The sequence below is a fragment of the Mobula hypostoma genome, chromosome 22 (genome assembly GCF_963921235.1).
Source record: "Mobula hypostoma chromosome 22, sMobHyp1.1, whole genome shotgun sequence".
NCBI classification, from domain to species: domain Eukaryota; kingdom Metazoa; phylum Chordata; class Chondrichthyes; order Myliobatiformes; family Myliobatidae; genus Mobula; species Mobula hypostoma.
Window position 1 is genome coordinate 5,457,140 of NC_086118.1, and position 14,524 is coordinate 5,471,663.

Here is a 14,524-nt window from a genome sequence, read left to right on the forward strand (position 1 = left end):
TTTAGGCACAGAGCTTGGAAAGAGCAATGCAATGGACTTTTAACATAATAAATCAGCGAGTTGTTGTGTTATGTCTCCCCTCTCGCTGTAAAATGGGGACACCTCTTTTTCCCTTATTAGGAGGAGAGAGAGAGAGCCTGTGGTATGTTGAATTACTGGGTGAACAAGTAGTCTTTGGGATACTGCAAGTTTGTGTCCAAGTGTGCTGTGCTGCTTTTTTTTTGCTGGTAGGGGAGGAGGGGATTGTTGTTTTGCTGCTGCTTATGCATGGGAGGGCGGAGCTGGGGGGGCTTTGGGGTTCTAACATTTAACTGTCATTCAATCTTTGGGACACTCCTCTGTTTTCATGGATGGTTGTGAAGAAAAAGCATTTCAGGATGTATATTGTATATATTTCTCTGACATTAAATGTACCTTTGGAACCTTTGAATAGCTGAGGTATTCTATAGAGATATACATTGACCAGATTAGTCCTTTGTACCTCCCTCCGCAACTGGATCCTTGACTTCCTCACCGGAAGACCGCGGTCTGTGCAGATCAGGAATAACGTCACCTTGCTGATAATTGACACTAGCGCACCTCAAGGATGTGTGCTTAGGCCACTGCTCTACTCTTGACAAGCATGACTGTGTGGCTAGGGCACAGCTCAAATGCCATCTATAAATTTGCTGACGACGCAACTGTTGTTGGCATAATCTCAGATGGTGATGAGAGGGCGTGCAGAAGTGAGATATATCAGCGAGTTGAGTGTTTTTTGTGGCAACAGCCTGGCACTCAATGTCAATAAGACCAAAGAACTGACGGTGGACTTCAGAATGGGTAAGATGAGGGACCACACAGTGGATCAGAACTGGAAAGAGTGAGCACTTTCAAGTTCCTGGGTGGCTCTGAGGATTTATCCTGGGCCCAACAAATCTATGCAGTTACGAAGAAGGCATGACAGCTGCTAAATTTCATTAGGAGTTTGAAGAGGTGTGGTATGTCACCAAAGACACTTGCAAACGTGGAGAACATTCTAACTGTTTGTATCATCGTCTGGTGTGGGGCAGGGGGCACTGCACAGGATCGAAAGAAACTAGAAAGCGGTAAAATCATCGGACAAAGTCAGCATGGATTTGTGAAAGGAAAATCATGTCTGACGAATCTCATAGAATTTTTTGAGGATGTAACTAGTAGAGTGGATAGGGGAGAACCAGTGGATGTGGTATATTTGGATTTTCAAAAGGCTTTTGACAAGGTCCCACACAGGAGATTAGTGTGCAAACTTAAAGCACACGGTATTGGGGGTAAGGTATTGGTGTGGGTGGAGAATTGGTTAGCAGACAGGAAGCAAAGAGTGGGAATAAACGGGACCTTTTCAGAATGGCAGGCGGTGACTAGTGGGGTACCGCAAGGCTCAGTGCTGGGACCCCAGTTGTTTACAATATATATTAATGACTTGGATGAGGGAATTGAATGCAGCATCTCCAAGTTTGCGGATGACACGAAGCTGGGTGGCAGTGTTAACTGTGAGGAGGATGCTAAGAGGATGCAGGGTGACTTGGATAGGTTGGGTGAGTGGGCAAATTCATGGCAGATGCAATTTAATGTGGATAAATGTGAAGTTATCCACTTTGGTGGCAAAAATAGGAAAACAGATTATTATCTGAATGGTGGCCAATTAGGAAAAGGGGAGGTGCAACGAGACCTGGGTGTCATTATACACCAGTCATTGAAAGTGGGCATGCAGGTACAGCAGGCGGTGAAAAAGGCGAATGGTATGCTGGCATTTATAGCAAGAGGATTCGAGTACAGGAGCAGGGAGGTACTACTGCAGTTGTACAAGGCCTTGGTGAGACCACACCTGGAGTATTGTGTGCAGTTTTGATCCCCTAATCTGAGGAAAGACATCCTTGCCATAGAGGGAGTACAAAGAAGGTTCACCAGATTGATTCCTGGGATGGCAGGACTTTCATATGAAGAAAGACTGGATGAACTGGGCTTGTACTCATTGGAATTTAGAAGATTGAGGGGGAATCTGATTGAAACGTATAAAATCCTAAAGGGATTGGACAGGCTAGATGCAGGAAGGTTGTTCCCGATGTTGGGAAGTCCAGAACGAGGGGCCACAGTTTGAGGATAGAGGGGAAGCCTTTTAGGACCGAGATTAGGAAAAACTTCTTCACACAGAGAGTGGTGAATCTGTGGAATTCTCTGCCACAGGAAACAGTTGAGGCCAGTTCATTGGCTATATTTAAGAGGGAGTTAGATATGGCCCTTGTGGCTACGGGGGTCAGGGGGTATGGAGGGAAGGCTGGGGTGGGGTTCTGAGTTGGATGATCAGCCATGATCATAATAAATGGCGGTGCAGGCTCGAAGGGCCGAATGGCCTACTCCTGCACCTATTTTCTATGTTTCTATGTTCTATGTTTCTATGAAATTTGTGAATTCAACTCATTTATGGGCACTAGTTTCTGTAGCATCCAGGACATCTTCAAGGAGTGATGCATCAAAAAGGCGGCATACATCATTAAGGACCCTCATCACCCGGGACGTGCCCCCTTCTCATTGCTGCCATCAGGGAGGAGATACAGGATCCTGAAAGCACATACACAATGATTCAGGAACAACTTCTTTCCCTCTGCTATCGGATTTCTGAATGGACGTTGAACCCATGAACGCTACTTCACTACTTACTTTGGACTGCTCATTTAATTAAACTATTTTATTTATATATATTTCCTGTAATTCACAGATTTTATTATTATGTATTGCATTGCACCACTGCCGCATAAGGACAAATTTCACAATGTATGCCAGTAATATTAAGCTGGATACTAATTCTGATTCTGGTAAGGACGTAACAAGGATATGAGTAAGCATCCTGGGTTTTTGCAACAATCTTATAGTTTCACATTCACTGTTTTATCTCCGATTAGTTTGCTATAATGAACTTAAATTTGTCAGATGTATTGTGAGATTTGAGTTCAGAAAAAAATATTTAAACAGAGGTATCAAGAGTTACAGAAACAAGGTAGTAGATCAGTCAACCCATTAGAGGAAAACACTGGAAGAGGTTGTTACTTTTCTGGTGTTGGGTTATTGTTAATGGAGGAGTTGAAGGCTTTGACTTCCTTTGAATTCTCACTTTAAACATCACCTTAAATGGGAATGAGCAGTTTCTGTACAGACTTATGCAGAACAGGGAAGAAATGCCGAAAAACTTAAAATGTATGTTGTGATTAATGTCTTTGAAGTTAAGCCAAACATTGGTGAATTCACAATCATTTTGAAAGGCATTGATCATCCATATTGTAATAATAGGTGGATTAGATGTTGATTAAAGAACATAGCTGCTCGCCCAACATTGAGAATTCTGTTTATCTGAAAGGGGTGAAAATATCGTAGATACCGTCTTGTCATTGGCAGTCAAGATAATGTTTCACACCTTGAATAAGGTTGTGCTTTCCCTTCCTTAATCTGCACTATGTACTCCATGTAGCCCTCCTGCTCATTCACCAGCATTAGACTTGTAATTCAGCATTGTCATCCCAAACCTGCTAACAAACGTTCTTCACTAACTACAACTCACAAATATGCAAATTTACTAATCAGTCCCCCTGTATTTCTGTTGAAATCACTTACATATATCTTAAATAGCAGAGCTCCTCGCACTGATCCTTGTGGAACAGGGTGGGGTACTGCTTTAAATTAGTCTCAACAATAGACTGGGTCCAAGGTGATTCAGCCTATTGGGTTTCTTCTCCACCTTATTACTAAAATACTTAAGTATATTATTGATTTCAATCCACTTTGGTGAGGCTGGGTCACTTGTTCGGAGCAATTAGAAGCTTTCAAGAATACAATGCTCAATGTTGAGCTAATCTAGCACAATAATGGTGTCACACAACATGGTGAAGAATGTCCCATGTCAAGATGGGAATTAGCAATAGGCAATTTGTAAGTGGCATTTCTTACCATATCAGGACGTTTGCATCAGGTAGATAAGTGAAGATGAGGTGAAAGTAGGTTAATCCCTTTTGTTTTCTGTAGATTTCTGCAACCACAAGTGACCTTAGAATGCTAATTCCTTTTAGAATCATAGCAAATATCGAAAAAGTTACCTGGCAATTAATCTAAAGGTAATGATTGATTTCTTTAAATAGTACTGATGGGGAGTCCCTTCTGTCTCTGAACACATTCAATTGTTTAAGGTTAGAGGAGGCCTGTAGGTTACATGCTACAGTCCACATTGGATAATTTGATATCAAGTACAGTCAGCCCTCCGTATCCGCAGGTGATTGGTTCTGGGCCCCCCCCCCCCCCGTGGATACCAAATTTCGCAGATGCTCAACTCCCTTATATAAAATGGTATAGTGTTTGCAAATAACCTACACACATCCTCCTGTATACTGTATACTTTAAATCATCTCTAGATTACTTATAATACCTAATACAATGTAAATGCTATGTAAATAGTTGTTATACTGTATTGTTTAGGGAATAATGACAAGAAAAAAGTCTGTACACGTTCAGTACAGATGCAACCATCATAGCTCTTTTGGGAACGCTGATACTGCCTCAGCGAAAATAGCGTTCAGCGTTTGTTTTGCAGCGAGCCATTATCGAGGCAGTGTGCACCCCGAGCAGTGAGAGTGGCGAAAAGCGAAAATAACGTTCAGCGTTTGTTTTGCAGTGAGCCATTATAGAGACAGCGTGCACGCCATAGCTTTGAACTGACTTGGATAACACTTATGCAGTTTCTCCGAATGTTGATTTATTTAAACAAAGGGTTGAACTTCAATCACAATATAATTTATTACTAACTTATCCTATTGAAAGAAATCTGCTTAAATTAAAAAGTCAATTTTATGTGTTTGGAGATAAAAGTAATAAGCTACTGGCATCCCAACTAAATGCAGGAAGTTTTGAGTGCTAACTAAGAACTGTATGCTAGAAAAATGCGTGAACCTTCCAGTGTGCTCGCTGTCTTCCCGATTCTGGTAAGTGACTGTACATACATTATTTCTACTTTATATAGGCTGTGTATTTATCATAGCATTCCTGCTTTTACTATATGTTACTGTTATTTTAAGTTTTATGTGTTATTTGGTAGGTTATTTTTTGGGTCTGGGAATGCTCAAAAACTTTTTCCCATATAAATTAATCGTAATTGCTTCTTCGCTTTATGCCATTTCTGCTCTACCTTTGGATAGTGGGGGGATCCCATACAGTATTTTCAATCCGCAGGTGACTGACTGTAATCTGTCCAATTCTATATAATCCGGTAGATACCTATGATGCATTTTCAGTGTCCTCATGACTGTATCCCACAGATCTTCATGCTTATGTGCCATTGAAATGAATTTTGTGCAGTGTTATTTTGAAAGATTACTTAATTTTAATAATTTTATATTTTAATCTTTTTTGCTACAGGAGTTTTTCTTTTAGAGCTTTTAAAGGTTTATTACATTGAGAGTAAAATGTGAATGAATTGGTTTTTTTTGTATTTCAGGTATCAAAACAGAAGAAAGGTTTTCGAGGTAGGCAACAATATGTCTTCTAATTTTATTCACTTGCTTTCAAAGGGGAGAGCCATTGATGGCAGAAGCATTTACACATCATTGAACAACAAAGTGCCTATCTTTATTGGAGTGAACACCGGGATTCCACTTGTAGCACTGACTCTGGACAATCAAGGAAGTGAACCTTTTCTCAGATGTAACATCAAGACCATTAGACATAGGGGCAGAATTAGGCCATTTGGTTAATTGAGTCTACTCCGCCATTTCATCATGGCTGAATTATTTCCCCTTTCAATCCCATTCTGCTGCCTCTTGCTTTGCTACCTTTACCAATCAAGACCCTATCAACCTCTGCTTTAAGTATACTCAGTGACACAGTTATCTAATATACACAGTTGGTAAAGGGAGGATGAGGCAATCGTGGCTGACGAGGGAAGTCAAAGACAGGACAAAAGCAAAAGAAAGGGCATATAATATAGCAAAAATAGCGGGCATTAGAGGGTTAAGAAGCTTTTAAAAATCACCAGAAGACAACAAAAAAACAATAAAAAGAGAAGAGATGAAATATGAAGGGAAGCTAGATGTTAATATAAAAGAGGATACAAAAGGTTTTTTCAGAAATGTAAAGAGTAAAAGAGAGACAAGTGGATATCAGGACATTGGAAAATAATGCTGGAGAGTTAGTAACATAACATTGAAACATAGAAATCTACAGCACATTACAGGCCCTTCAGCCCACAATGTTGTGCTGACCATATAACTACTCTAGGAAGCACTCACAGCACGCTGGAGGAACTCAGCAGGTGGGGCAGCATCCGTGGAAATGATCAGTCAACATTTCAGGCCGGAACCGTTCATCAGGACTGTAGAGGGAAGGGGCAGAGGCCCTATAAAGAAGGTGGGGGGAGGTTGGGAAGGAGAAGGCTGGAAGGTTCCAGGTGAAAAACCAGTAAGGGTGGGGGAGGGGAAGCAGGAAGGGGAGGCAGGAAAGGTGAAGAAGGAAAAGGCGAAAGCTCAATGTAGAAGGAGGCGGAACCATAAGGGAGGTAGTAGGCAGCTAGGGGAGGGGGCAGAGTGAAACTGGGATAGGGGAAGGGAGGGGGAGGGGAAATTACCGGAAGTTGGAGAATTCGATGTTCATACCAAGGGGCTGGAGACTACCCAGATGGTATATGAGGTGTTGCTCCTTCAACCTGCGCTTAGCCTCATCATGGCAGTAGAGGAGGCCATGTATGGACATATCCGAATGGAACTGCCTAGAATTTCCCTACCACGTAGCCCTCTATTTTTCTAAGCTCCATGTACCTATCTAAGAGTTCCTTAAAAGACCCTATTGTATCCGCCTCTACTACCTTCACTGGCAGTGCATTCCATGCACCTACCACTCTCTGTGTGGAAAAACTGACATCCAACATCCCCCTTGTACCTACTTTCGAACACCTGGAAACTGTGCCCCCTCATGTTAGCCATTTCATTCTTGGGAAAAAGCCTCTGGCTATCCACACAATCAATGCCTCTCATCATTTTATACACCTCTATCAAGTCACCTCTCATCCTCCATCGCTCCAAGGAGAAAAGGCCAAGTTCACTCAACCTGTTTTCATAAGGCATGCTCTCCAATCCAGACAATATCCTTGTAAATCTCCTCTGCACTCTCTCTATAGTGTCCAGATGTGGTGAAGTGTAATGAGGTGACCAGAACTGAACACAGTACTCCAAGTGGGGTCTAACTAAGGTTTTGGATGGCTGTAACATTACCTCACTCAACATTACCTTGAACTCAATCCCATGGTTAATGAAGGCTAACTTACCATACGCTTTCTTAACAACACTGTCAACCTGTGCAGCAGCTATGGACAAGGACCCCAAGCATGTCGCTGATCCTCCACACTGCCAAGAGTCTTACTATTAATATTATATTCTGTCTGCAAAATTGAACCACTTCACACTTATCTGGGTTGAACTACATCTGCCACTTCTCAGCCTAGTTCTGCATCCTATCTATGTTATGCTGTAACCTCTGACAACACTCCTGACTATCCACAACACCCCCAGCTTACTAACCATCCTTCTACTTCGTCATCCAAGTCGTATATAAAAATCACAAAGTGGAGGGCTCCCAGAACAGATCCCTGCGAACTCCACTGGTCACTGACCTCCATGCAGGATACAAACCATCTACAACCACCCTTTGCCTTCTGTGGGCAAGCCATGTAATGGACAAGGAAACGGCAGATGAACTTTTTAAGTATTTTGCACCAGTATTCACTCTGGAAGACACTAGAAAAATGCTAAAAATGTGAGTGTTGGGGGCAAAAGTGAATGTCGTTGCCATTACTAAAGAGAAGGTGCTTGAGAAGCTGAAAGGTCTGAAGGCAGATAAGACCAGATGGACTACACCCCTGGATTCAGAAAGAGGTGGCTGCAGAGATTGTGGAGGCATTAGTCGTGACCTTTCATGAATCACTAGATTCTGGAATGGTTAAGGATGACCGGAAAATTGAAAATGTCACTTCACTCCTTAAGAAAGGAGGGAACAGAAGAAAGGAAATTGTAGGTCAGTTAGCCTGACTTCAATGGTTGGGAAGATGCTGGAATCCATTGTTAAGGATGAGGTTTTGGGGTACTTAGAGGCACATATGACAAATAGGCCAAAGTCAATATGGCTTCCTTAAGAGGAAATCTTGCCTGACATCTGTTGGAATTCTTTGAGGAAATAACAGGCAGGGTAGGCAAAGGAGAGTCAGTGGATGTTGTTTATTTGGATTTTCAGAAGGCCTCTCATGAGGCTGCTTAATAAGGTAAGAGCCATGATCTTCCAGAAAAAATACTAGCACGGACAGTAGATTGGCTGACTGACAAGAGGGGAAGAGTGGGAATAAGGGGGCATTTTCTAGTTGGCTGCCGGTGACTAATGGTGTGCCGCAGGGGTGGGGTTGGTTTGGAACCACTGCTTTTTATATTATATGTCAATGATTTGGATAAAGGAATTACTGGCTTTGTGGCCAAGTGTGTGGACAATATGAAAATAGGTGGAGGAGCATGTAGTGTTGAGGAAGCAGGGTGTCTGCAGAAGGACATAGACAGATTAAGAGAGCGTGCAAAGAAGTGGCAGATGGAATATAGTGTAGGGAAGTGCATGGTCATGCACTTTGGCAGAAGAAATAATGGCATGGTCTATTTTTAAATGGGGAGAAAATTAAAAAATCAGAGATGCAAAGGGACCTGGAAGCTCTTGTGCTGAATCCTCTAAGGTTAACTTGCAGGTTTAGTCAGTGGTAAGGAAGACAAATGCAATGTTAGCATTCATTTTGAGAGGACTAAAATATAAAAACAAGAATGTAATCTGAGTCTTTATAAGGAGTTGGTCAGACTGTACTTGGAGTATTGTGAGTAGTTTTGGGCCTCCTACCTAAGAAAAGATGTGATGATATTGGAGTTTCATGGAATGATTCTGGGAATGAAAGGGTTAACATATGAGGAGAGTTTGATGGCTGTAGGCCTCTTCTTGCTGGAGTTTAGAAGAATGGGGGTAAGGATCTCATTGAAACCTATCGAATATTGAAAGGCCCAGATAGTGGATATCAAGAGGATATTTCCCACAGTGGGGGAGTATAGGATCAGAGGGCACAGACTCGGAATAGATGAACATCCATTTAGAACGTAGACGGAGGAAAATTTTCTGTAGCCTGAGGGTGTTGAATCTGTGTGAATTCATTGCTACAGATGACTGTGCATACCAAGTCGTTGGGTATATTTAGGGCAGAGTTTGATAGATGATAGGTTCTTGATTAGTAAGGGCAACAATAGTTACTGGGTTAATGTAGGAAAATGGGGTTGAGAGGGATAATAAATCAGTCATGATATAATAGTGGAGCAGACTCGATGAGCAGCATTGCCTAATTCTGCTCCTATGCTTTATAGTCTTATGATCAATAAGGAGGAGGAGGAGATGGAGGAGGCGATGCAGCGTGCGCGGCTACTCCGGTGATGTCTGTCATCTGTCAAGTAGGGTGCCGTGCACAATCCTGATTTGATGGAGACAGATGTGAGAGAGCACGGAGGAACATCTGGAGAAACTTCTGAAATGCCTGCTTCGCTGTCGCTGCTACTGTGTGAACCGGAATCTCCAGAGGAGAAGGCCCCGAGTCCTCGGCTTTGCTAGTTTCGGCGGCCAGGGCAAGGTCGAAGATGTTCGGGAGGCTGTGTGGGAGGGGCTGGTCGGAGGCTCGAAGTTTTCGGATGGGCTCAGAGTCGGCTGTGGTCAGGTGCTTCCAATGCATTGGCAGTTATCGGTGCCTGGAGAATTATGGCAGGGAGAGTTTCTCCCTTTTGCCGCCTTCTATCAGGGACTATCGGGAGTTGATCGGGACTTTGAGATTTTATTTTACCATGCCTATTGTCTGCTCTTCATCAAATTATGGTATTGCTTTGCACTGTTGTAACTATATGTTATAATTATGTGGTTTTGTCAGTGTTAGTCTTTGGTTTATCCTTTTTTTTGTGATATCACTCTGGAGGAACATTGTATCATTTCCTAATGCATGCATTTCTAAACGACAATAAATGAGGACAGAGTGTCCTCATAATCTAATCTAATAACTTGGCCTCTACAGCTGTCTATGGCAATTAATTCCATGGATTCTCCACCCTCTGGCTAAATAGACAGAATATTTAGAATAGACGTGATAATTTCTTATTATGTCTGTTCTAAAGGCATGTTTTTCTATTCTGAGGCTATGCCCTCCGGTCCTACACTCTCCCGCAAAAGGAAACATACTCTCCTCATCCACTCTATCTAGGCCTTTCAATATTCAGCAGGTTTCAATGAGATCCAACCCTTCCACCCAATTCTTCTAAACTCCAGTGTGTACAGGTCCAAGCTATCAAGTGCTTCTCATGTTAATCCGTGAATGGGAACACTCTACTTAAACACATCATGATCTTGAATACCTATTGAAATCTTTTCTCAACCTTCTAATCTCAAGCTCCGAACTATGCTAGTAATGGTTTCCTGTCTCATTTCTTGAGTTTTCACCTGTTTCTGAATGCTAGATGATCAGAACTAGACTCCAAACACAAACTGCAGCCTAACTAATATTTTATGGAGTTCCAGCATAATTTCCGTCCTTTTATACTGTGTGCTTCTGTGGATCCCTTGTGCCTTATTCTGTCAGTATACTTCATTACCATTGAGTACATGGAGATATTTGCAGATTTAAATGGAAGGATCAGGAGAGCTGCTTTAATTAGATAACTCAGAGACAGCAGACACAATGGGAAAATTATCTCTTTCTATATTGCACAAAATATTGGAGAAACACAGCAGGCTGTGCAGCATCTATGAAAAAGAGTAAGCAGTCGATGAACTGGGCCAGGGCTGGAAACAAGGATGGGGGGGGGAGGGGAGGAAGAAGTAGAAGGTGGTAGGTGATAGGTGAAACTTGGGGGGGGGGTGAAATAAAGAACTGAGACGATGATAGGTGAAAGAGATAAAGGGCTGAAGAAAGGGGAATCTGATGAGAGCTGATAGAAGACCATTGCGACATGTCAGTCCGTGGCCGCCTCTACTGCCATGATGAGGCCACATTCAGGTTGGAGGAGTAACACCTTATATTCCCTTATGTGGCCTCCAACCTAATGGCATGGACGTCGATTTCGCTAACTTCTAGTAATTGTCCCCCCCCCCACCCACTTCACCATTCCCCATTCCAGTTTCCCGCTCTCATCTTATTTCCTTATCTGCCCATCACCTCCCTCTGGTGCTCCTCCCCCTTCTCTTTCTTCTATGGTCTTTTATCTTCTCCCTTCTCTAGCCCTTTATCTCTTTTACCTATCAGCTTCCCACCTCTTTACTTCACCCCTTTCCCTCTCCTGGTTTCACCTATCACCTACTACTTTGTACTTCATCCTTGACCCTCTGCACATTCTTGCTCTAACTTATCTTTTTTTTCTCCAGTCCTGATGAAGGGTCTTGGGCTGAAATGTCCACTGTTCACTCTTTTCCATAGATGCTGCCTGGCCTGTTGTTCCACCAGTATTTTGTATGTGTGGCCAGTATTTCTAGCATCTCCATATTTTCTCATCTTTCTGCACTGTGTAGTTATATGGCTTGGCTTTATTATAAAGCAAGCAAGTAGGGAAACGGTTATGTTAATGGTTCTACCATTGCACCTTTTTCTTTCAGAGTCGATTGATGATGTTCTGGATGACCTGCTTGGTGACGATGGTAACTCGATCCAAATGGTTCATTATTCATGCATTATTTGCTTGCTTTATTCTTTAAATGGTTAAAAATCAACTCTATTGCCCACCTGTGGAACAACAGGATTGTAGGGATATTTTGTATGACAGAGAGCTGACTGAAGAAAGTTTGTTTGTTTTAGTTGGGGAAATGAAAACTCAGTGCTTAATGCTGAGAGTTTATATTGAACAGTAACAACAGAGAAAGGATAAGTGAAACATTAATGGGGAAATGATGCACATTGGATAGTTTCAGAAAAGAATAATTTGGGAAGGAGGAAGGTTCAGTTTGAAGCCCTGGGAAAGAAAGAAAGAGATGACACAGGACTCTGTGTGCCAGCTTAAACATGCTAAGTGTGCAGAGGAGAGAAAAAAAGACATTTAATTTGATCATCTTTTTCACAGCCATCAATTACCTTGAAAATTTCTGAATTAAACTGAACTGAAACATACCTATAGAATTTCTGTTTGTCTGATAGAAATCTATGCACTTTCCTCATAAGGGCTTATTTTGCTTATCAAATGTCCAGAGTGTAGAAACAAGGTGTCAGAGACCAGATTCAAAACCATACATCTTTACCTATCAGAAAGGACTAATGAATCTCCTAGTACTAGCTTTGCTGAAATGATCCAAAACCTATCTTGCACTTGTTCTTCATAACTCTGTAAATTGCCGAAGTATCTCCTTTCCTTTAAAATAGGCTGCATCTGTATCTCAACTACATGTCGTGCCAAAACACTTCATGTACCAGTTCTGAACTCTGTCAAAACAAATGTTTCTTCACTGTTCTCTCCATTCTAAAGCCTAGAACTTGGATCTAACAGTGAAAAAAAAAAAGTTTTATTTTCAGTGGTATGCAGTGTGAAGGTTCATTGTTGGCATTGCACCTTTGACCACCCACACCCCTATTTACAATGCCGCAGTTTCAATCTCCTGGGAGTGCACATCTCACACAATGGAGTACGTGGTAAGTCTCTGAAAACTTGTGCCAACCAACTGGTGGGAGTATTCAAGGACATTTTCAACCTCTCACTGCCACGGGCAAGTTCTCACATGCTTCAAAAAGTCAACGATTATACCAGTGCCTTTGAAGAATAATGTGAGCTACCTTAGTGACTATTGCCCAGTAGCACTCACGTCTACAGTGATGAAATGCTTTGAGAGGTCATGACTAGACTGAACTCCTGCCTCAGCAAGGATATGGACCCACTGCAATTTGCCTGTCACCACAATAGGTCAATGGCAGATGCAATCTCAATGGCTCTTCACATGGCCTTAGACCACCTGGACAATACAAACACCTATGGTTCATCAACCATAGCTCAGCATTTAACACCATCATTCCCACAATCCTGAATGAGAAGTTACAGAACCAGGGCCTCTGTACCTCCCTCTAAAATTGGGTCCTCAACTTCCTAACTGGAAGAACACAATCTGTGCACATTGGTGATAATATCTCCTCCTCGCTGATGATCAACACTGGTGCACCGCAGGGGTGGGTGCTTAGTCCACTGCTCTACTCTCTCTATACCCATAACTGTGTGGCTAGGCATAGCTCAAATACCATCTATAAATTTGATGATGATACAACCGTTGTTGATAGAATCTCAGGTGGAGACGAGAGGGCATACAGGAGTGAGATATGCCAACTAGTGGAGTGATGTCACAGCAACAACCTAGCACTCAGCAGCAGTAAGACGAAAAAGCTGATTGTGGACTTCGGGAAGGGTAAGATGAAGGAATGCATACCAATCCTCATAGAGGGATCAGAAGTGGAGAGAGTGAACAGTTTCAAATTCTTGGGTGTCAAGATCTCAGAGGACCTAACCTGGTCCCAACATATTGATGCTGCTACAAAGAAGGCAAGACAGCGTCTATACTTCATTAGGAGCTTGAAGAGATTTGTATGTCAACAAATACACTCAAAAACTTCTATAGATATACTGTGGAGAGCATTCTGACAGGCTGCATCACTGTCTGGTATGGGGTGGGGGTGCTACTGCACAGGACTGAGAGAAGCTGCAGAGGGTCGTAAACTTAGTCGGCTCCATCTTGGGTACTAGCCTATAAAGTGCCCAGGACATCTTCAAGGAGCGGTGTCTCAATAAGGCAGCGTCCATTATTAAGGACCCCCAGCACCTAGGGCATGCCCTTTTCTAACTGTTACCATCATCAGGTAGGAGATACAGAAGCATGAAGGCACACAGCAATTTAGGAACAGCTTCTTCCCCTCTGCCATTGACTTCCTAAATGGACATTAATCCCATGAACACTATCTCACTTTTTTAACATATTATTTCTGTTTTTGTACAGTTTTTAATCTATTAATTGTATATATACCGTAATTTATTTATTATTTTTTTTCTATATAATGTATTGCATTGAACTGCTGCTGCTGAGATAACAAGTTTCACGACACGTGCTGGTGATAACAAATCTGATTCTAATTCTGATTTGTGATCCCAGAACACATACAGTGGCATGCAAAAGTTTGGGCACCCCGGTCAAGATTTCTGTTACTGTGAAGAGTTAAGTGAGTAGAAGATGAACTGATCTCTAAAAGTCATAAAGTTAAAGATAGAACATTTTTTTCAACAGTTAAGCAAGATTAGTGTATTTTTTTTGTTTTGTACAATTTTAGAGTGAAAAAAAGGAAACGAGCACCATGCAAAAGTTTAGGCACCCCAAGAGATTTGAGCTCTCAGATAACTTTTACCAAGGTCTCAGACCTTAATTATCTTGTTAGGGCTATGGTTTGCTCACAGTCATCGTTAGG

General features: G+C 42.1%; 1 protein-coding gene across 2 annotated transcripts in view; it reads left to right on the plus strand.

The window, feature by feature from the left end:
* The window catches only part of LOC134336604 (fas-binding factor 1 homolog), a 140,727-nt gene that overhangs the window by 5,831 nt on the left and 120,372 nt on the right, over window positions 1-14,524 (plus strand). For both annotated transcript variants that reach the window (XM_063030931.1, XM_063030932.1), the window contains exons 3-4: window positions 5,495-5,522; window positions 11,692-11,733. In XM_063030931.1, the coding sequence (XP_062887001.1) occupies window positions 5,495-5,522; window positions 11,692-11,733 (70 nt within the window). The remainder of the gene's footprint in view (window positions 1-5,494; window positions 5,523-11,691; window positions 11,734-14,524) is intronic.